At 44.8% G+C, this 20,792-nt stretch overlaps 1 protein-coding gene across 4 annotated transcripts in view; it reads left to right on the top strand.

Annotated features, from left to right (window-relative positions):
* Positions 1 to 20,792, top strand: part of LOC117426383 (diacylglycerol kinase beta-like) — a 60,526-nt gene that overhangs the window by 34,085 nt on the left and 5,649 nt on the right. For all 4 annotated transcript variants that reach the window (XM_059033923.1, XM_034043901.3, XM_034043902.3 and 1 more), the window contains 15 exons: positions 24 to 98; positions 259 to 378; positions 1,121 to 1,238; positions 1,330 to 1,418; positions 2,231 to 2,347; positions 3,716 to 3,814; positions 4,122 to 4,235; positions 5,055 to 5,128; positions 5,413 to 5,487; positions 7,331 to 7,416; positions 7,580 to 7,669; positions 8,259 to 8,419; positions 11,654 to 11,718; positions 17,367 to 17,457; positions 20,058 to 20,259. In XM_059033923.1, coding sequence (XP_058889906.1) covers positions 24 to 98; positions 259 to 378; positions 1,121 to 1,238; positions 1,330 to 1,418; positions 2,231 to 2,347; positions 3,716 to 3,814; positions 4,122 to 4,235; positions 5,055 to 5,128; positions 5,413 to 5,487; positions 7,331 to 7,416; positions 7,580 to 7,669; positions 8,259 to 8,419; positions 11,654 to 11,718; positions 17,367 to 17,457; positions 20,058 to 20,259 — 1,576 coding nt within the window. The remainder of the gene's footprint in view (positions 1 to 23; positions 99 to 258; positions 379 to 1,120; positions 1,239 to 1,329; positions 1,419 to 2,230; positions 2,348 to 3,715; positions 3,815 to 4,121; positions 4,236 to 5,054; positions 5,129 to 5,412; positions 5,488 to 7,330; positions 7,417 to 7,579; positions 7,670 to 8,258; positions 8,420 to 11,653; positions 11,719 to 17,366; positions 17,458 to 20,057; positions 20,260 to 20,792) is intronic.

Here is a 20,792-nt window from a genome sequence, read left to right as displayed (position 1 = left end):
TGTCTGTCTGTCTGTCTCCTCAGGAGCTCGACCGAATCATCAACCAGATGGTCCACGTGGCCGAATACCTAGAATGGGACTCCACCGAACTCCGACCGGTGAGGTGGGGGCAGGAGGGTCCCATATAAACTATAAAATAATATCGTTTTATATAGTAGTGGCCAACACACACTGGAGGTGGATAGTAGCGGAGAGGGTGTATTTTGGGGAGGTGTGGAATACGCTCAGAAGCTCAGAGTTCCTGTCCTGCCCCCGCAGATCCTGCAGGAGATGATGGAGGAGATTGACTATGACCGGGATGGGACAGTCACTCTGGAGGAGTGGATTCGGGGGGGCATGACCACCATTCCTCTGCTGGTGCTGTTGGGCATGGAGAATGTGAGTACAAACCGTACCGACAGACTTCACAAGTACAGTCATAACATGGCGGCACAAAGCAGGGCCTGATAATAATGTTGCACTCTTACTACTGTTCCCAGACTGAGTATGAAAACCTGATTGGGTGAGCAGACCCTTTCTCACCCCGGACTGCTCTCTAGACAAACGGCAGCTCTCTTGTGTGTCTGGTAGTGGTGAGCAGTTAGAGTCTTCATACTGATCTGCTGTTATTTTTTTGTTATAAATAAATAAATAATAAGTCAATTGAATTACTTATGTCTTCTTTATACAGTGTTGTACGTGGGAGGCTCTATTTGATTTGACAGACCCATCCCTCCCTACCATATAACGCTGCTACGAGAAGTGAAATGCTGCCAAAGCACAACCCTGCCATCAATTATACTGATTTGAAACAGACCTATTATAGGCATTTAAATTTAATTTCAGTCAGAATGAAAAAACGTCACAATCACAGCAGTCAAACGACATATCAGATTTTGAATGTATTTTATACAACACAAAATACAATTCAATATTACTTGAGCGTTTCGGAATCATTTCATGAGTTTTGATAGGCTGGTAACTTGACTCCTGTGTCTCACTCAGTTCGTTCACTGGGTGAATCAAAAGAACCGATCCAGACAGGACTCTGATCCAATTCCCATGATTCACAGTAAGAAGTCGTTCAAAAAGCACAAATCATTCATGAACTGCACATCACTAGTGTCTGGTCTGGTTACAGAGTGTGCGTGATGACGGGCAGCACATGTGGAGACTGAAGCACTTCAACAAGCCGGCGTACTGTAACTACTGCCACAGCATGCTGCTGGGGGTGCGCAAGCAGGGCCTGTGCTGCTTCTGTGAGTATCCACTGCCTCTGCTCACTGCATCCCCCTCGTCTTCAAGACAGTGTGCACTCTGAAGCTACCCCCCTCTGTCTGTGTGTTTCAGTCTGCAAGTACACAGTCCACGAGAGGTGCGTGTCCAAAGACATTGTCCCCTGCATCAGCACCTACACCAAATCCAGGAGATACGGCAGCGTGAGTATCCGCAGTACCAGGGGGAGCGAGGGGTTAATGCTGGGCAGACTGCTTTATCATGAGGACAGGTACTTCAATGCTGAAGCTCAGGTATCAGCAGTACCAGGGGGGAGCGAGGGGTTAATGCTGGGCAGACTGCTTTATCGTGAGGACAGGTACTTCAATGCTGAAGCTCAGGTATCAGCAGTACCAGGGGGGAGCGAGGGGTTAATGCTGGGCAGACTGCTTTATCGTGAGGACAGGTACTTCAATGCTGAAGCTTAGGTATCAGCAGTACCAGGGGGGAGCGAGGGGTTAATGCTGGGCAGACTGCTTTATCGTGAGGACAGGTACTTCAATGCTGAAGCTTAGGTATCAGCAGTACCAGGGGGGAGCGAGGGGTTAATGCTGGGCAGACTGCTTTATTGTGAGGACAGGTACTTCAATGCTGAAGCTCAGGTATCAGCAGTACCAGGGGGGAGCGAGGGGTTAATGCTGGGCAGACTGCTTTATTGTGAGGACAGGTACTTCAATGCTGAAGCTCAGGTATCAGCAGTACCAGGGGGGAGCGAGGGGTTAATGCTGGGCAGACTGCTTTATCGTGAGGACAGGTACTTCAATGCTGAAGCTCAGGTATCAGCAGTACCAGGGGGGAGCGAGGGGTTAATGCTGGGCAGACTGCTTTATCGTGAGGACAGGTACTTCAATGCTGAAGCTCAGGTATCAGCAGTACCAGGGGGGAGCGAGGGGTTAATGCTGGGCAGACTGCTTTATCGTGAGGACAGGTACTTCAATGCTGAAGTCAGGCTGCTGATTTGGTTTCTCTGTTCCAGATTATGCAGCACATCTGGGTGGAAGGAAACTCGCCCACCAAGTGTGACCGCTGCCGCAAGAGCATCAAGTGCTACCAGGGGCTGACCGGGCTGCACTGCGTCTGGTGCCAAATCACTGTGAGTACACACACACTGCCCCCTGCTGGGGGACTGGGAGCCTGCACCTCCAACACAAAGCACTGCTATAAAAAACTGAATATATGAAGTCAATATAATAAAATATAGGGCCCTAGTTTCAAAGCGTTTCCTCCATTCTTTAATTAACTCCTATTTCTTTTAAAGGAGAAAGAAATCATGTTACATGAAAAATGCACATCTTGAGTGTGCTTAACAGAACTTGAGTTATATCATTTAGGTGTTTGATTCTAGTTTTGTCAAATTAACAGGTGTTTTACTGCTTTCAAAAAAAATAGTTAATTAAAGACTTGAGTAAACACTTTGAAAATGTGGCCCATAATATGTATAAGATAGTTTGTCTTATTACCACAAATAGCCTAGATTAGCAAGAAAGAAAAAGAAAAAAGGAGACTTTAACTATCCATTAACTATCTGGTGAATCAACAAACCATTGTTTTAGATGAGGAATTGTGAGGTCACACCACACCATATTAGCCAGTGAATGAAAGGCTCTCCAGTTTAACCAATCAGACAGCTAGGTAGGGTCCACAAGCTTTAGCTGGGTTACTTATCAACGAACAGTCGCACGTTCCATGACCATTGCTAAAAATTAAGGCAGGTTGAGAAAGACTCACTGACTGGGTCCAAACAGCATAAAGGTATATATACTCGCTACAGGCTTTGCAATAATGACCGGGATTCCAAACTACCTGGAGAAATACAAGCTCTCCTTTCAGCAAACAAACAGCATACCTTTTCAAAGCCAACGTCATTGCTGAAACAATACTGAATAAATAGCACCTAAAAGCACCCAGCCTACATTATTTATCAAGTCAAAACAGCTGAACATTCCCAATAGACAATGATGCAGTAATACAGTTCATGGTCAGCAGGTGGAGCTGCTTGTCAGTTTTACAGGCATTCATTCACTCGTACACAACCCGGAACCTCACAGACATCCCCCTGCTGACTGGCCCTCCCAGCCTGAAGGATGAACTTGCATGTTTAAAAGCTTCTGGCCTATTTTTCTGTCTAGCTGATACAGTGCTACACAACAACCACCTGTCTGATTTTTTTTTTTTTACTAATCGTTTTGCAAATCCAGTTTCTCCTCTTTCTCTAGTCTTTCTGTTACCCCCTCTCTCTGCCCATCTCTCTAATTCTCTCACTTTCTCTCTGTACTTCCTTTGTCAAGCTGCACAGCTCCAGACATTGATTCCCTTAACACAAACACGGTGATTAAAACATTCACTGAAGAGGCGAATCCATCCAGTTGTTGTCTCCTGGTAAAGCTCTGAGGTGTAACAGAAAGTTTGTAAAGACTTACACATTTAAACAGCACAGTGACCATGTTCCATCTCTCCTCAGCTCCACAATAAGTGTGCCTCCCACGTGAAGCCGGAGTGTGACGGAGGCTCTCTCAGGGACCACACCCTGCTGCCCTCCTGTATCTGCCCTGTGGTGCTGGTAAGAGACCGTGCCCATTGGGGTGATAACAGGGTGGGATTAGTGTGGGTGCAAAGTGGGGCACTGGAGACTGGGCCCTCTGTCTGCTTGTATGAATGTTTTCAGCAGTGGTGTTGTATAGAGTTCAGATATAAACAAATATTACCTTGAGAATCCTTGGAAGCCCTGAGAGGTCTTTGTACCTCCTCTAAACTTTGTACCCCGTCTCTTTCTCTCTCTCTTCTCTTCTCTATCTCTCTCTCCTCTCTCTGCACCTCTCGCTCCTCTCTTGTGTCTTTTTCTCTGCCTCTCTGTATCCCTCTCTCAGGACCGCCAGTCGAATCTGAAGCGCAGTGAAAGCGAGTCTCCATCCTTCTCCAGCCACGATGACAGCAACCAGAGCTTCAAATTCCACACCACGGTCGACGGACAGGGCCTGCAGGTACCGCATACTGCCCAGCTGATTCCACTTCACATTCATGGAGAAGGAGAACACAGACAGAGCGATATAGCAATTCCTATCTGATTCCTGGCAGAGGAATTAAAAAAACGGAATAAAATGTTAGCATAGAGATTTAGAGCTACACATCAACAACACATACTCACCATTGAGACTGACACACTGGCAGCATCAACGCAGTCTTAACATCACAATGCACATTTGCCAGTGCTGTCTCAGAGTTGTGTATGGATTCCAAACTACCTGGAGAAATACAAGCTCTCCTTTCAGCAAACAAACGGGGTACTGGGGTGCAGTTGTATATGGCAGTACTGGGGTGCAGTTGTGCATGGCAGTACTGGGGTGCAGTTGTGTTTGGCAGTAATGGGGTGCAGTTGTGTTTGGCAGTACTGGGGTGCAGTTGTGTATGACAGTACTGGGGTGCAGTTGTGTATGGCAGTACTGGGGTGCATAGCAGTACTGGGGTGCAGTTGTGCATGGCAGTACTGGGGTGCAGTTGTGCATGGCAGTACTGGGGTGCAGTTGTGCATGGCAGTACTGGGGTGCAGTTGTGTATGGCAGTACTGGGGTGCAGTTGTGCATGGCAGTACTGGGGTGCAGTTGTGTATGGCAGTACTGGGGTGCAGTTGTGTATGGCAGTACTGGGGTGCAGTTGTGCATGGCAGTACTGGGGTGCAGTTGTGTATGGCAGTACTGGGGTGCAGTTGTGTATGGCAGTACTGGGGTGCAGTTGTGTATGGCAGTATATAAAGCTGTGTAGCAGAGTGCAGTCTGGTGTGTAACCATGCGTCCCTCTCCCAGATCACCCCCCTGCCAGGAACACACCCGCTGCTAGTCCTGGTCAACCCCAAGAGTGGAGGCCACCAAGGAGAGAGGTAAGGGCTGTCATCTATCACTCCCTCAGTCTCTCACTCTCTCTGCCTCTGTCTCTTTCCATTTCTGATTCTCTCTGTTCTGTATTTCTCTCTCTCTCTCTTTCTCTTTCTCTTAACTGCAGTAACTCAGTATTTGTCATGTTCCCTCCTGGTTATCCTTTCTTTGCCATGCTTCCACTATGTTTTATAACACTTTGCTTTGCTTTTACAATGGTAAACAATGGCTGAATCAGTGTCTCGCCCCCTCTCTGCTCCTAACCCCTCTGCGCTGTGTTTGCCCCCAGGGTCCTGCGCAAGTTCCAGTACCTCCTGAACCCCAGACAAGTGTACAACCTGGACCGTGGCGGCCCCACGGCAGGGTAAGAACCCCAGCCCCCCTCTCCTGATGCAGCTCAGCTCACAGACAAAATCGACATGTATTGCATTCCTCTCACGAGCAAGGGTTTGCATCAGTAACTTGTTTTATAGCATCGTTATAATGCCCTGCTTCTTCTGTTGCGCACTTCCATTCCATATGTAGGTCTCATATGTATGTATGTGATTTTGAGAGCTACAACCCTTTTAAAGGCAGCAGTGCATTGAAACGGATTCCTGACACACTGGAGGCATTGGAAACAGTGGATTTTGAAGGTGAAGAGGTTACATAACCCCCTCCCTGGATCACTACAAGAGCTACTCAGAGTGTGGAGTGCTCCTTGAACATGCAGCATTCTCTTTCAACGAGGGAGAGAGAGAGAGATGGAGGGAGGGAGGGAGAGGTGCTTCACAGAGCTGGAACATTCGTGAGGCACTCAGACTCGCCATATAAGGAGAAACTGGTCTGTGAACCTCTCTCTCTCTCTCTCTCTCTCTCTCTCTCTCTCTCTCTCTCTCTCTCTCTCTATATATATATATATATATATATATATATATATATACTGTATATACAGTATCTCTCTCTCTCTCTCTCTCTCTCTCTATATATATATATATATATATATATATATATATATATATATATACTGTATATACAGTATCTCTCTCTCTCTCTCTCTCTCTCTCTCTCTCTCTCTCTCTGTATATCTGTTTTTCACTTTCTCTATATATCTGAAGGTCAGTCTTTGTTGACAGGGGAACTGCACACTGGATTATGGGCATAACAGGAAATCACAGGTGCTTCTGATTAGTACTGTATCGGGCAAAGAATAAAGACTAGAGTCTTCCGCACTGTCAGTCCCTTCCCATCCCTGTGAAAGATGATGGAGACAGCTCTTGAGACTGCTCTTCCTGCCAATGTGCCCCATCCACCCTGGCCTGGAGGGATGAGGGAAGGAGCAGTCCAGTCTCCATGCCTCAAGCCTGTCCTGGACTGGAGAGAGCACCCTTCTCTTAGGGTGGTGAGAGAGGGAGCAGTCCAGTCTCCATGCCTCCAGCCTGCCCTGCAGAGATGTCTCTTGTCCCCTGTGATCCAGTCTTCGTCCCCGTTGCCAGTCTCCTGTGCCCAGGCTGCACCGCTCTGATCCTGCTGTTGGGTGTCAGAGACTCGCAGGCAGGGAGATGAAAGGCAGAGCAGCCGTGGCAGACTGCGCCTCTCCTCCCAGGCAGATTAAAGCAGCTTTGAAGATCAGAAGACGGTCTCCTGGCTGCAGCTGACTCCGGAGAGGGAGAGCAAGAGGAGAGAGCGCTGTTTGATTCAGGGCTAAATGTCACCTCCACCACCACCACAAAAAAAAATGATTTTGTAAAAAGAGAAACATTCTCTTTCAAAAAGCTTGTCATAAAACAAATCTGCCTTGTCATTCCTGCCCTTTCCTTTCCACGCGTGCAGCCTACACTGCATCAACACCTGCAATCATGAGCGCCTCAGGGTGTCCTTGCGATAGGAATTCTCAAGTGTGTGTGTGGCTCCTGCTTTGATAACAGAGACATGCTGGATGTATTATATTGAATTGTGTAGATCTAGCAGCTACTACCTTACCCACTGAGCGATGCCAAGATCATTTCACTAGTGCCCAGCAGGTGGCGGTGATGTACTGTATTAAACAGGAGCTGATAGACAGTTTCAATCTTACCAATCTAGGAAATTAACACTTTTAACTCACAGCGATCCTGGTCATTATTGGATATGGATCATGAAATGCAGTCAGATCAGATTTTTGACTCTTTCTCTCTCCCTCTCTCACATTCTCCCCCTCTCCATTTCCCTCTCTCACACTTCCTCAGGTTGAATTTTTTTCGAGATGTTCCTGATTTCCGGGTGCTGGTGTGTGGAGGAGACGGGACAGTGGGATGGATCCTGGACTGCATAGGTACAGTATTATTATTATTATTATTATTATTATTATTAGTAGTAGTAGTAGTAGTAGTAATAGTCGTCGTAGTAGTTTTGTATTATTATTGGTAGTCAGTAGTACTAGTAGTAGTAGTGTTATTGTCATCACTCTTATATGCTCTTTTTTGCTGTGTGTGCAGACAAGGCAAACTTCTCCAAGCACCCTGCAGTGGCTGTGTTGCCTCTGGGCACTGGGAATGACCTGGCACGCTGTCTGCGCTGGGGGGGAGGTGAGGCTTCCATACAACCATATACAGGAGTGAGAGGGAGGGATCCGCACCGCCCCATAGCACACACACACCCTGCTCTAGAGTGTGTGTGGGAGTGGAGGGGGATGTCCTGCTAGTTTAACAAAGAGCCCACTGTCTGGCAGCTTGTCTTCTGTCATCCAGAGTGCTAGGAGAGTTTTGGAGACAGGCATGCAGGCGTTTGAATCGACAGCACTGCGACAGGACAAGCTGACAGTGAAACTCAAACTCTGTAACCTCATACAAAGATACGGACAGGAAAGTGCTTTTGCTGTGTGTTTTTCAATTGTCTCAATAATGTATGTAACACTGTAACTTTGAATCCACATGTAAAAAGCTCTGAAAAAGCTCTTTGTTATGACACTGTGTCTTGGCATGTGTCAACACTATGAGTGGATAACTACAGAAATTCAGAAGAGTACAGAGGTTTCATAGCACTGCCACTGCATTGTGTTCCTGTCTGTCTGTCCAGGGTGCTCATCATGAATAATGTACTGTACTACTATACTGAGTTTTCAGAGAGCAGTTACGAGCCAACACTGTGGCCTTGTGTTTCTCTTTGTCTCCCCAGGCTACGAGGGGGGTAACCTGCAGAAGTTTCTCCGGGACATTGAGAACAGCATTGACGTGGTGCTGGATCGCTGGAGCATCGATGTCATCCCCAATAACAAGGAGGAGAAGGGGGACCCCGTCCCCTACAACATCGTCAACAACTACTTCTCCATCGGCGTGGTAAGAGACAGCTCTTCTTCAGCACAGCAGGACACCTCGGTTATAATCCTCACTCCATCCAGGTCATAATCCTCACTCCATCCAGGTCATAATCCTCACTCCATCCAGGTTCTAATCCTCACTCCATCCAGTTTATAATCCTCACTCCATCCAGGTTATAATCCTCACTCCATCCAGGTTATAATCCTCACTCCATCCAGGTTATAATCCTCACTCCATCCAGGTTATAATCCTCACTCCATCCAGGTTATAATCCTCACTCCATCCAGGTCATAATCCTCACTCCATCCAGGTTATAATCCTCACTCCATCCAGGTTATAATCCTCACTCCATCCAGGTTATAATCCTCACTCCATCCAGGTTATAATCCTCACTCCATCCAGGTTATAATCCTCACTCCATCCAGGTCATAATCCTCACTCCATCCAGGTTATAATCCTCACTCCATCCAGGTTATAATCCTCACTCCATCCAGGTTATAATCCTCACTCCATCCAGGTTATAATCCTCACTCCATCCAGGTTATAATCCTCACTCCATCCAGGTCATAATCCTCACTCCATCCAGGTTATAATCCTCACTCCATCCAGGTTATAATCCTCACTCCATCCAGGTCATAATCCTCACTCCATCCAGGTTATAATCCTCACTCCATCCAGGTTATAATCCTCACTCCATCCAGGTCATAATCCTCACTCCATCCAGGTTATAATCCTCACTCCATCCAGGTTATAATCCTCACTCCATCCAGGTTATAATCCTCACTCCATCCAGGTTCTAATCCTCACTCCATCCAGGTTATAATCCTCACTCCATCCAGGTTATAATCCTCACTCCATCCAGGTTATAATCCTCACTCCATCCAGGTTATAATCCTCACTCCCTTTTCTCATAAGAATGATTACAAACAAGAGAAGACCATTTGTCCCTTCAGTCCTCTTCCGGTTTTTAGTTGCTGACTGATCCCAAATTAAATAGATACATTTCCCTCAACCTATTTTTGTAGCTCACGATATATTTTTTATATTAAAGATTATTTATGCTACAGATTTTTTATGCTACAGATTTTTTATGCTAAAGACTGGGATATACTGGGGATCTGTAACTGGTGATAAAGGAATGGCAAAGGATGTTTAAAACAACAACGGCACAATTACACTAAGGAATCTACAACATGTAAACACATCTATGAAATTATTGTTTTTTATGATCATTGAATGTGCCATTCTAACAGTTCCACTCAGCATGTTCTGCTGTGATACGATGATGTAATTGCCCTGGTTTTTATAGTCATAGCAAGAAGGAGCATACTGTATAAGGATATGGATGTGACATTTCTTTGAGTGGCTTTAAAGAGCTAGTGACGTGATGCCAGTGAAGCCAGCGAATGCTGCAGGATCTGGCCACACTCCCACACGCCTGCCCACCACAGGCCCTCCCTGCTGCCTGGAGAGGACCTTTGTTCCCCAGTGTAATGACCTGCGTTCATGTGCAACAATTTACCCATTCATGATGCAAATTCAAGGCCAGCTTTTGTAAGCTGCAATTTAATTATTACAAATCACCTGTAACTGAAAACGTCGGAATAACCGCTTTGTGGTTGCTTGGCAACCTGTTATCTTTTCAGTAATGTAATAACCATAATGGATGGACAGGAACATGTTGTTTAAGAAGGGGAGGGCAGCTCAATTGGAGGTTTTGCAGGGTTTCCAATTGAACCGTTTCATCTCCAGACTCCTCTTTCTGGCTGTGAGGAAGAGAAGAGAGGAGCGGTAAATTCAGAATGGAGCTACACCAGGGGCTATTTAGGTTTCACCGAGATGTACGTTTAAACAGATTGAAAAAAAACACCTGGCAATGTTGCAAAACTAGGTAGAAATGAAGCGTGTGCTCGTACAGAAAGGGTGACCCCACATGCCAACGCTGTGTGGTGTACTGAAGATATTTGTATCCTTTTGTATCCTCTTTAAGCTGACTGATATGTCAGAGTGATGCATCTGTCAGCCCTTTTAGACAGGTTACAGCTGGTTCTAAGTGGCCCTGCTCACATTTTGACTGGCAGGAGGTGAACCTGCTGTAACACTCCGCTGTAGCTCGGTTACAATGACCACCAATCGGATTGCACACAAGCTGATGGGTTCCAATGACCTCTGAAGATTCCAGAGTGTCAGTGTAGCTCCAGCTCTGAACATTCAACCCCATGTACGGTGTCCCTGACCCACTGACAGCAATAGACACATCACTCCAGGGGGGCTCTCCTTCAGTTACTGCGCATCAGAGATATCAGGGGTTCTGTACAGTGCTAGCTGTATCCTAGGGTGGCTGGGCGTATTTGTGAGATTTAAATGAATTCCAGCATCTATTATAAGGTACATGCATACAGTTCTCCCTGTATCTATAATGTAATCAATTCAATAATGAGTTTATTATCTTTAAGGAAAAAATCTACAAATTCTATTAGAAACTCTTTGATGCTTTTTCATTCACACTGTACAGGGTTGGTGGGCATCGCTGTTCACATTGAGCACCTGTAATCTTGAATAAGTGTTTGTGCTGGTGCTGCCTGACAAGTTTCATTGCTCTGCGGTGCATACTTTATTCCCCAGCATAAAAGTAAACTGGTAAAGTCGAGTGGCTTTCAAACCAGCCTGTATGTGTTTCCATACATGTGATATTGTGATTTACTCTTGCCATCCCCTGTGTTACCCCAGCAGCCAGCACAGCAGAGGATATAGATGAGTGTGTAGCTGCTTAAGGGGACGGGGAGGGAGGACGGGGGGGCTGGCACAGGCTGAAGGTCAGGGGAAGTATTGATAACACACAGGAAGTGCAGGGCTGCCAGGTCCAGACTGGGTTACAGAGGTAATGACAGTGCTGAGTGACAGCGCTTCTGTCCCTGCATAAACATCCCCTCCCAGGACAACAAGTATCAGGTCAGATTAATGCAGTCAAATAACACTTCTGTCTTAGTTACTTAACAGTGCAGAGCCCTGTGTGGTTTATATATATATATATATATATATATATATATATATATATATATATATATATATATATATATATATATATATATATATAATATACAGTATATATCAATATTTGTATATATATACAGTATATATCAGTGTTTGTCCAGCGGGTAGCATGTGATGGTAGCGGAGACTCCATTGGTAGAAAGTGCAATGGCATGTTCTCTCCACTGAGTGTCCTTGTTGTGTTTCCGCTTTCTTCAGGACGCCTCCATCGCGCACCAGTTCCACCTGATGAGGGAGAAGCACCCCGAGAAATTCAACAGCAGGTATGAGACTATGTGGAGAGCGTATGGAGTCTTCAACCTTGCTTTGCGGTTGTTATGCTGAAGAATTACTGTCCTGCTAACAAAGCCCTTATTTTGTGTTCTTTATGGTGGGGGCGGGCCCGTGTTCATCACGCGTGACCTGTGTGAGGTTCAGCGCTGTTGAAGCGTGCACCTGCGAGCAGGTTAGTTGTGCACAGGTGTGCACTGATCAGCCAGGGGACTGTATGGAGGAGCCAGGCACTGCTGTGTTTAGTCTATCACAGTAACAACAGAACATCCTGTCAGCATCCTCGCAGGAGCAGCATGCTTTAACAAACCACAGACCCAACTGTACAGCTGTCAACATTGACAGGCTTGTGCAGGGGAGAACGACAGTGCTAGCGAGCCGAGAATGCAGTGTTTAGGCTAGTGCTTATTATCAGGGTGCAGGGCCTTGCATTTCAAATGATTGCATCCTGTTCTAACAAAGCGTGACTGCCCCCCCCCCCCACACACACACACTCTACAGCAGCGGAGCGATGCTGTTATGTAAATGGATTTTGTTCCCCAACAGCCGCTTCACTCTGCTCTGCTCTGTGCTTGTGATGCTCGTTTGAACTTCAGGATGGGCAGCCCGTCATAGGATTTATTTATTAGCTGTTTGCAAGAAGGTTTGCTGTTTATCATCCCAAAGCACAAAGCAGAGAGCAACAAACAACTTAACTTCCATTAAACAGAGGCTGACGAATATGAAATCCTCAGCAACAGACCACAAATAGTTTGCAATGCTTTCTTCCAGCCTCCCTAGAAGGTTGGTATCTTCCCAAGCAGTGTTGCAAGACTTCAGCCCTGCACTGTGCACCTGCTTTTACATTTTGCTGACAGTATTTTTCTGTTAATTGGTATTTGGATACTGGAATTTGAACTGGCTATGACACCTATCCCAAGCTCTGTTGATTAAGCCAAATGTTGGGGCCTGTGTGCTTTAGATACCACTAGGGGGCAGAGAGAGCAGAGAAGTTTTCAAACAAGAATTCCTGTGAAGTGAACTTATTTCATTGCCCAGAGGGTCCCTCAGATTGCATGTTCTTTCTTTTCTGATAATTTGCACCCCTGCTTGGGGACTGGGGGATCTTTCCGCAGTGTCAGGAGCAGGGCTGATGCAGCATGTCTAACCTCTGGGTGCAGCTTGTAGAGAACATGCAGGGAGTGCCAGAGACAGTTTTCATTCATCGGCATCTATTTAAAGGAACATGTTTTCAAGGATAATAAAGTAAAAGTGCATTATTGTCAGATTTCCAATATCCCAGTTTTTGCTCATTTTACAACACATTACCTACATAAAGAGCGATCAACATGATTGACAATACGTTTTCAAAGTGTGTTGATTTTCATTGTGAACCAGATCGATCAAGGGGCTTACCCAGGTGTGCACCGCTGCTGACACACCTCCTGATTATAAGAAGTGAATGGCAGAGACCCTGCATCTAATAGCAATGATTTGGCATCTCCTCTTGAGAATATTTAATTTTATATAATTGAATCGATAGACTGAGGAGGCGAATTCTTCCCAAGCCTCTGCTAATCCCCACAGTGTGTCCATTATTAATGCTCAATTAGCAGCTCTGTATCTTTCACGCCTGCAGTTTCAGTTCACCTGAAGGAACAGCATGTGAAAGTACTGACACCTCACTCCAGGATTACCGCAAAGTATGTGAAAATACCAGCAGTTGTAAAATATGCGTTTGCAATCTTAGCACAAATAGCAGTATTAGTAAGACACTTAGTGGGACACTTCCCAGACTGACATGCTTTGTATAACAATGGATTAGTGTCACCATGTCTAACCTTAAATTAGTCAAAAAATAAATGACTCCAGGCTTGGAGTCCAGATTTGCATTAGGATGTGAGTTGAAAAGCCTGAACTGTCCCAAACTGTCCTAGTGTACATAGAGTCATATGGTAACACTATGCAAGAGTGGGAAAGCCCTGTTTGCTCTGTGATGGTGTGGACAGCAGCACGACGCAATGCATCCTGCAGCCCAGCATGCTGCGACTCTCGTTACCTGACCTGGCCTCGTTATCTTGCACTGCAGGGTAGCAGCCCTGAGTGGGCAGCCCAGGTAATTGCCTGTGTTTGTCATTCAGGATTCTTTTGATTTTCCGGTTCATCACAGTTCACATTGCCTCATCCTTTTTGTTTACATGTGTGACTTACTATTGGGCTGCAGTGCTTGAGGTCCGCCCCTGTTCTTGGAATGCACTCACTGCAGTAGCACACTGGCAATGGTTACATAGTGGAAGCATGTCTCCTAGGAATTCTAATGTACTCATTGAGGCTGGAACACTGCAGATCAGTGGAAGAGACTGGAAGAGGCCAAGTTTCCCACTCAAACACAATACAGAGGCATGAATTAGAGTCGCTAGAGCTAGGAAGCTAATATATTGTGGCAAAGAAAGGATGCCAGTGGACTAGTGTGTCACCAAGCTCCTGGTAATGCTGTAATGCTGAGGTTTTCTGTACAACTTTCGAGAAACCCAAGTCTGCCTGTTCTTTCCAATAAGTTATAAAAGGGACCGCATGCTATACCCAGAACGTGACTGCAGGTCGAACAGAAATATACATGGAACAAACAAATGTTCAACCAAAATGCAAACAGGCTTGTGTCATGACAGATGCAGGTTAAAAAGCTGGATGCATAGCATGCCAAAATGATGGTAATTGTGTTTAGTGCTGAAGTCCTCCCTGTACTTTGTACAGCCGGTCAATATATATACATAGTAAACCCAAAACGAAATGTGCCTGATTATACAAACTGTACAGAACTTCCATTTGCCGCTCTAGGGATTCCTCATTTTCTTTGAGGGCAGCCACCTGACTGCCCTGTGCACTCTGTGGTACTGCTCCAGCTCCAGCACCCCTTCCACAGCCCCTGCTGGGTGGCTGGCTGGGAGCTCAGCAGGCACACAGGTATCTCAAAGAGGATCAGAAGCACAATTAAAACTTTCAATTGATCTCCACTAACAAAGTGCTGCCTAACAGATGACGTGTTATCTGCAACGAGGGTCATAAAAAATCAAAGCACCAAGCAACGACCCAGAGCAGACGCACTTAACCAATCCAAATTCACTCTGGTCACAATTTCCTTTTCATTTAAACTGGCTTTACTGGCTCGCAGATCCCCAGTACTGAGTTCTCTATACTGTACTGTATTGAATGTGCTGGCTCTCAGATCCCCAGTACTGAGTTCTCTGTACTAGACTGTATTGAATGTGCTGGCTCTCAGATCCCCAGTACTGAGTTCTCTGTACTAGACTGTATTGAATGTGATGGCTCTCAGATCCACAGTACTGAGTTCTCTATACTGGACTGTATTGAATGTGCTGGCTCTCAGATCCACAGTACTGAGTTTTCAATACTATTATACAGTAAAATAAATGTTCTGAATTTCAGAGCCACAGTACAGTACAGAATTATCTATACTAGACTATATTGCATATCGTTTTTTGCTTCCATTTAAAGAACATACACACACACACACACACACACACACATACATACATACATACATACATACATACATACATACATACATACATACATACATACATACATACATACATACATACATACATACATACATACATACATACATACATACATACATACAGCAAGGAGGCTGTGTGGTCCAGTGGTTAAAGAAAAGGGCTTGTAACCAGGAGGTCCCCGGTTCAAATCCCACCTCAGCCACTGACTCATTGTGTGACCCTAAGCAAGTCACTTAACCACCTTGTGCTCCGTCTTTAAGGTGAGACGTAATTGTAAGTGACTCTGCAGCTGATGCATAGTTCACACACCCTAGTCTCTGTAAGTCACCTTGGATAATGGCATCTGCTAAATAAACAAATAATAATACATACATACATGCATGCATACATACAATCAGCTACAAGGAACCAGACGAGCACTGAAGGTCCAAATGCTCTCCTCCTGGTTGTACCAGTTCTTATGTTCTTAATTTTTTAAGGCTCATTTTGAATTTCTCATGACAGACTAGGAAACAGTCACTTAAGTGCTTTTCCATTGTGCTGCTGCAGTGAATAGGGGCAGTATGCATGGCTCCTCAGGGCAGCCTCTGATTCCCTTCAGATAGCACTGCATTACAACAATGGCTTCGCAATGTGATGGTTCTACAAGCCCAGCCATTCAATCTAAAACTCACTTTGGGGGATGAAGCTTCTGATCCTGCACTGGAAAGCTTACACAACTTGACCTCGTTGTCTCCCAGCTTGCCATAACCAAGGAATTCAACTCTGTCAAGGTCTATTGAAAAGGTTATGCAAATACATTCCCCCCAGAATCCTGAAACTCCCTGTATCTGGCACCTATTATAAGACAATCTTGAACTATCTCAGAAACTTTTCTCCATGCCCGCCAAGTGCTTGTGGTACTGAATCACCCCCCAAAATGTTCAGTTATATTTTCCCAAATCTGTCTCGCAGTTTTTTCCTTTTTTCTAGGATTTCTTTAAAGAGCTGTTTTGAAAGACTAAATAATGGTTTATCTGCATGGAACTTTTTCATATTGTTGTTTACGAAACAAACAGTTTTATAAACAGCAAAATGTATTCTGTTAATCTAACAAACACACTTAAAAAATAAATAAATAAAACAGTATTTGCATAATAAGCTGGCCCTTCCACTCCTGGTCTTTGGTCCAGCCCTGTTCTGAAGTGTTTAATTGAACCAATTAACCCTCAATCCAGACCCTGAAGGAGTTCATTATGTAATGATACCTGTTAAACTTGGAGTGGGATAGACCTCCAGGACTGTGACTGGACACCCCTGCACTGAAAGTCAATTCATTTCCACTAGAAGTCTTTCTCAATGTCTTTGACGTTTGTTATTGAATTTATGAAGTTTCTTTTAGTATTGGGAGCTTGTGGTGGGGGAGGGGTATTTGGAATCTGGAACCCTCCAATGGAAATGCCCCCCCCCCTCCTGTCCTGAATCATTAGCTGTGTAACCTAACCCCCATGTTGTCCTCTGCTATATCTCATCCTGAGCAAGGTCTTCTGTAGCAGCCTCAATAGGATTGTGTTACTATAAATATTTCAGATATACACAATCAGTGCAGATGTTCAGGATGATCTGAATGCATGCCGTGCGGCTGGGTGTTTGTGCTCACGGTGTTTGCAATGAGAGAGCAGTCCGTGGCATGCCAGAATCAGTGGCCCTCTCATCAGATACACCAGGAGTAGGTTTACACTGAAAGAACACTCCGGGAGGAAAGCAATACTTCGGAAAATAAAACATGCAGCACGAGAAATCGGAGTACAAGATAAAAACACGTGGAGAATAGAAACTATTCCTGTCAAAGAATGCACGTTTTAACAATACTGTATATATCTATATCTATATCTATATCTATATATACATATATATATATATATATATATATATCTATATATATATATATATCTATATATATATATATATCTATATCTATATATATATATATATATATATATCTATATATATATATATATATATATATATATATCTATATATATATATATATATATATATATATATAGATATATATATATATATATACACGTGTTGTAAATACCAATGCCCTGACTCTTTCTTCCTGGTTCTGGTTCCAGGGTGAAGAACAAGCTCTGGTACTTTGAGTTCGCGACGACCGAGACCTTCTCTGCCACCTGCAAGAAACTCAACGAGAGCGTGGAGGTGGAGGTGAGAGCGCCAAGCTGCACCGGCACACTGTGCCATTCACTGTGTTGAGTGACAGGAACCTGCCACACTGCCGCGGGACAGGGCCTGGAATCAGCTTCTTCGCTTGTCCAGGCAGGCCTGCAGCTTGCATGTATATATTTTTATGGGCCTGTGGCAAAGTGGTTTGCAGTGCACAGGTGTAGTGGTGATGTGATTAGGAAACAGAAGACAAGTCAAGAAACAGGTTTTATTATTGTAATCCTGGTCTGGCAACCACAAAGAATAATCCCAGGCAATACACAGCAATGTGTATTGCACTGTTTCAAAACAACGGGTTACAGTCCGGAAGTAATAAGACACAGTTCAAAATGACTAAACACAGTAGAACACACACACACACACACACGTTCACAAGTCCAGAGTGAGTGCTATAGTGCTCATGGTGTAATACAATTTACACGTGTACAATGGTGCAGTGTTGTCCAGGTTTAGTGCTGGCCTGTAGCGACGGATCGTGTTAGCTGTCTAATAATAACAAACAAGTAGATTTTTAGACACGACAAAACAAACAAAACACTCACTGTAATTTCACAGTACTCCTTTCCGGTTTCAGCTTAACCATAACAAAGGAACAGATCACCTCGCTACGTCCCCTTACGTACTGTCAGTCACGCCCCTTTGGTTGCCACATTGCTTCCCTTCCGGGTCGATGACTTGGTGTACTGTAGCTCTGCCCCCTTTCTAGATGGCCAACTTCCACCTAACCCTGGGAATGAATTGTCAGGCCATCCAGTCCGGGGCACTCTGTTCCCTTTACACAGCACCCTCACAGGTTCAGAGGGAGATTTATAACCAAGATTCATTTTTTTTTCTGTCACAGGGCCTTAGCAGACTGCTCAGGTCTGCTTTGAATAGCCTCTCAGTGCAGGGTAACCCATTCTCAAGAGCATTCACAATTAATGTATACTAAACTCCCCCTCAATGCTGACACTGTACAAGCACTACAATATTCCTTTTGCAGGAGCACAGTAACATCCCTGAACTCTGATAATATCATATGCATTGAGTTTCACACTCACAACCTGCCCCCCAGGCATATTGACTGATACCACTCCTCACACTTAGCCCCAGGCTCCTTCATCCCATCCCTCTCATCAGACCTGTAATACGACCAGCCCCCCCCCAGTGCCCTCGCTGAACCATCTGATAACGGAGCCTGCTCTAACACTCTATCAGCAAAATCAAAGTTCCGTGTCTGAAGGCTGACCCTGCTCACGAATCTTGATGCATCCCACTGGCTCACAGGATTGATTCTTTTAGCAGAATGCAATGCTCTCTGTCAACAGCCTCCTGTTTTTCAGGAGCAAGAATACAAAATGTTACTCAGATACTAAAATAAATTATCTTATAAAAGTTTATCATGTTAAATTTGAACGATAATTCTGAGTTTTCCCATGTTTTTTTTTATTTTTTTTTATAAGATTTACAATACCTCTTTACAATGCTTCCCTATTCTTTCACCTATGCTGTTACGAAGGGACACTTTTATATGGGTTTTGGCGCAGCATTGTGGCTAAGCACTTTTTTGAGAGTTTTTGAGTTTCAGTCCCTGTGCTGTAATTGTATACAAGCCTGCACCCCCAGCCAGCCAATCAGAGAAGAGAACCAGAGGGATTGCTTTCCAGCATTCTGAGACTCAGCACAAGTACAACTGCAGGCCAGCCGCTCCGTTACGAGCTGCAGATATCCTCTGAGGATTGGTGAACTGAAGCTGAAAGCTTATTAATAATGTGTATTAACAAACAGAAAAAAAGAACAATACTGGGTACATTTGAAATCAAATGTCAGATCTTTGAACGTACTAAAACCTAAAGAAGGACCACTCTGGATCCCAGTACAGCATAGTATCTTAACCCACCGTTTATACAGAGCTCCTGTTACAGTACAGGCTCACTGCAGTGGCTGTTTGCAGGCTTGCCTGTAGGTTTCATCTCCAAAGCCATCGCTCAGGACAATCTAATAAAAACAATTCGATAATACATGAAAAGAACTACAAATTCTAATAACAGAATTGTACAGGGCTGTCAAGCTAGTATTATCTTTTCCAGCCTACACAATGATACAGAACAGCCTCTAAACATGACATATATTTTACATCAATCAAAACACTACACACAGTACACAACAACATTCTGTGACAGGAGCTTTTTTCAGAGGGGTGCCTGGAAAACTGCCATGGAATATAACAACATAATATCCTTATTCCTTCAATTGAAAATTAAGTATACTGAGTTAATAGAAGGACAGAACCCAGGGCCTTATTTTCCACTGTGCTGTAATGATCATTTATTGAGGTCAAAATATGCTGTACTTTCTGTAATTACACATTTTTCCTGTTTAAATTTTACTCCCATATTCCATGTCCCTCAAACTGGAATATAAATCTAAATGAAGGGCCATGGTCAACACAACTTAATACAGGGAAGTGGAAAATGCACAGATCTCTCACATAGTTACACAATATTCAGGTCTGATCCCTCATGGTAATCTCCAGTCAGAGCAGGCTAACCCCCCCCCCCCTCTCTCTCTCTCTCTCTCTCTCTCTGTTTCCTCTCGTCCAGTGCGACGGGATCATCCTGGACCTCAGCAACACCTCTTTGGAGGGCATCGCTGTCCTCAACATTCCCAGCATGCACGGTGGCTCAAACCTGTGGGGCGAGACTAAGAAGAGGCGGAACTACAACCGCATGAGCAAGAAAGTGCCTGAGAAAGCACCGTCCAGCACCGTCATCGATGCCAAGGAGCTCAAGTTTTGTGTGCAGGGTGAGCATGTTGGGGGTTCTGTATATATTTATTGAGAGTCAGCACAGGAGATCCACAAGCATGGAGATTGTGTTCAGGAGAGACCCGGGGGCCTTCAAAGCTAAGAAGTATGTTTATGAGAACGGACCAGATAATAATCCAAGAAGAAGTGCTGACCACGCCTGACCCTGCTGCTGCTTATTGCAGGACTCTGCTTGAAATTGGGTTTTGGCAGCACTTGTGAAGGCATTTATTTATATTGTGTGCAGCTGTGAACTACCTGGGTCAACTCAGAAAACAGTTTGCTTGTTAGTCCCTGGGCTGGGTTTGAACCTGCAGAAAGTCAGTGTCTCTTTCACTGCACACCAGCCCTGCTTGGGGCTTCAGAGACAAATCTCCTTTTATGGCTGAACTGAGTTATAGAGCCGTAAGAGGCTTTCAGAGGCTGTCTGAACAAAGGGAAGGGACAGCGGGGAGAGAGAGAGAGAGAGAAAGAGAGACTGCGGAGAGCGCAAGCATCACGCATCTCCTTAAAAAACAGATGAGCTACTCTT

This window comes from Acipenser ruthenus, chromosome 11 (genome assembly GCF_902713425.1).
Source record: "Acipenser ruthenus chromosome 11, fAciRut3.2 maternal haplotype, whole genome shotgun sequence".
NCBI lineage: Eukaryota > Metazoa > Chordata > Actinopteri > Acipenseriformes > Acipenseridae > Acipenser > Acipenser ruthenus.
The sequence above is the reverse complement of the archived record's forward strand: the minus strand, read 5'-3'. Positions and strand labels throughout refer to the sequence as shown.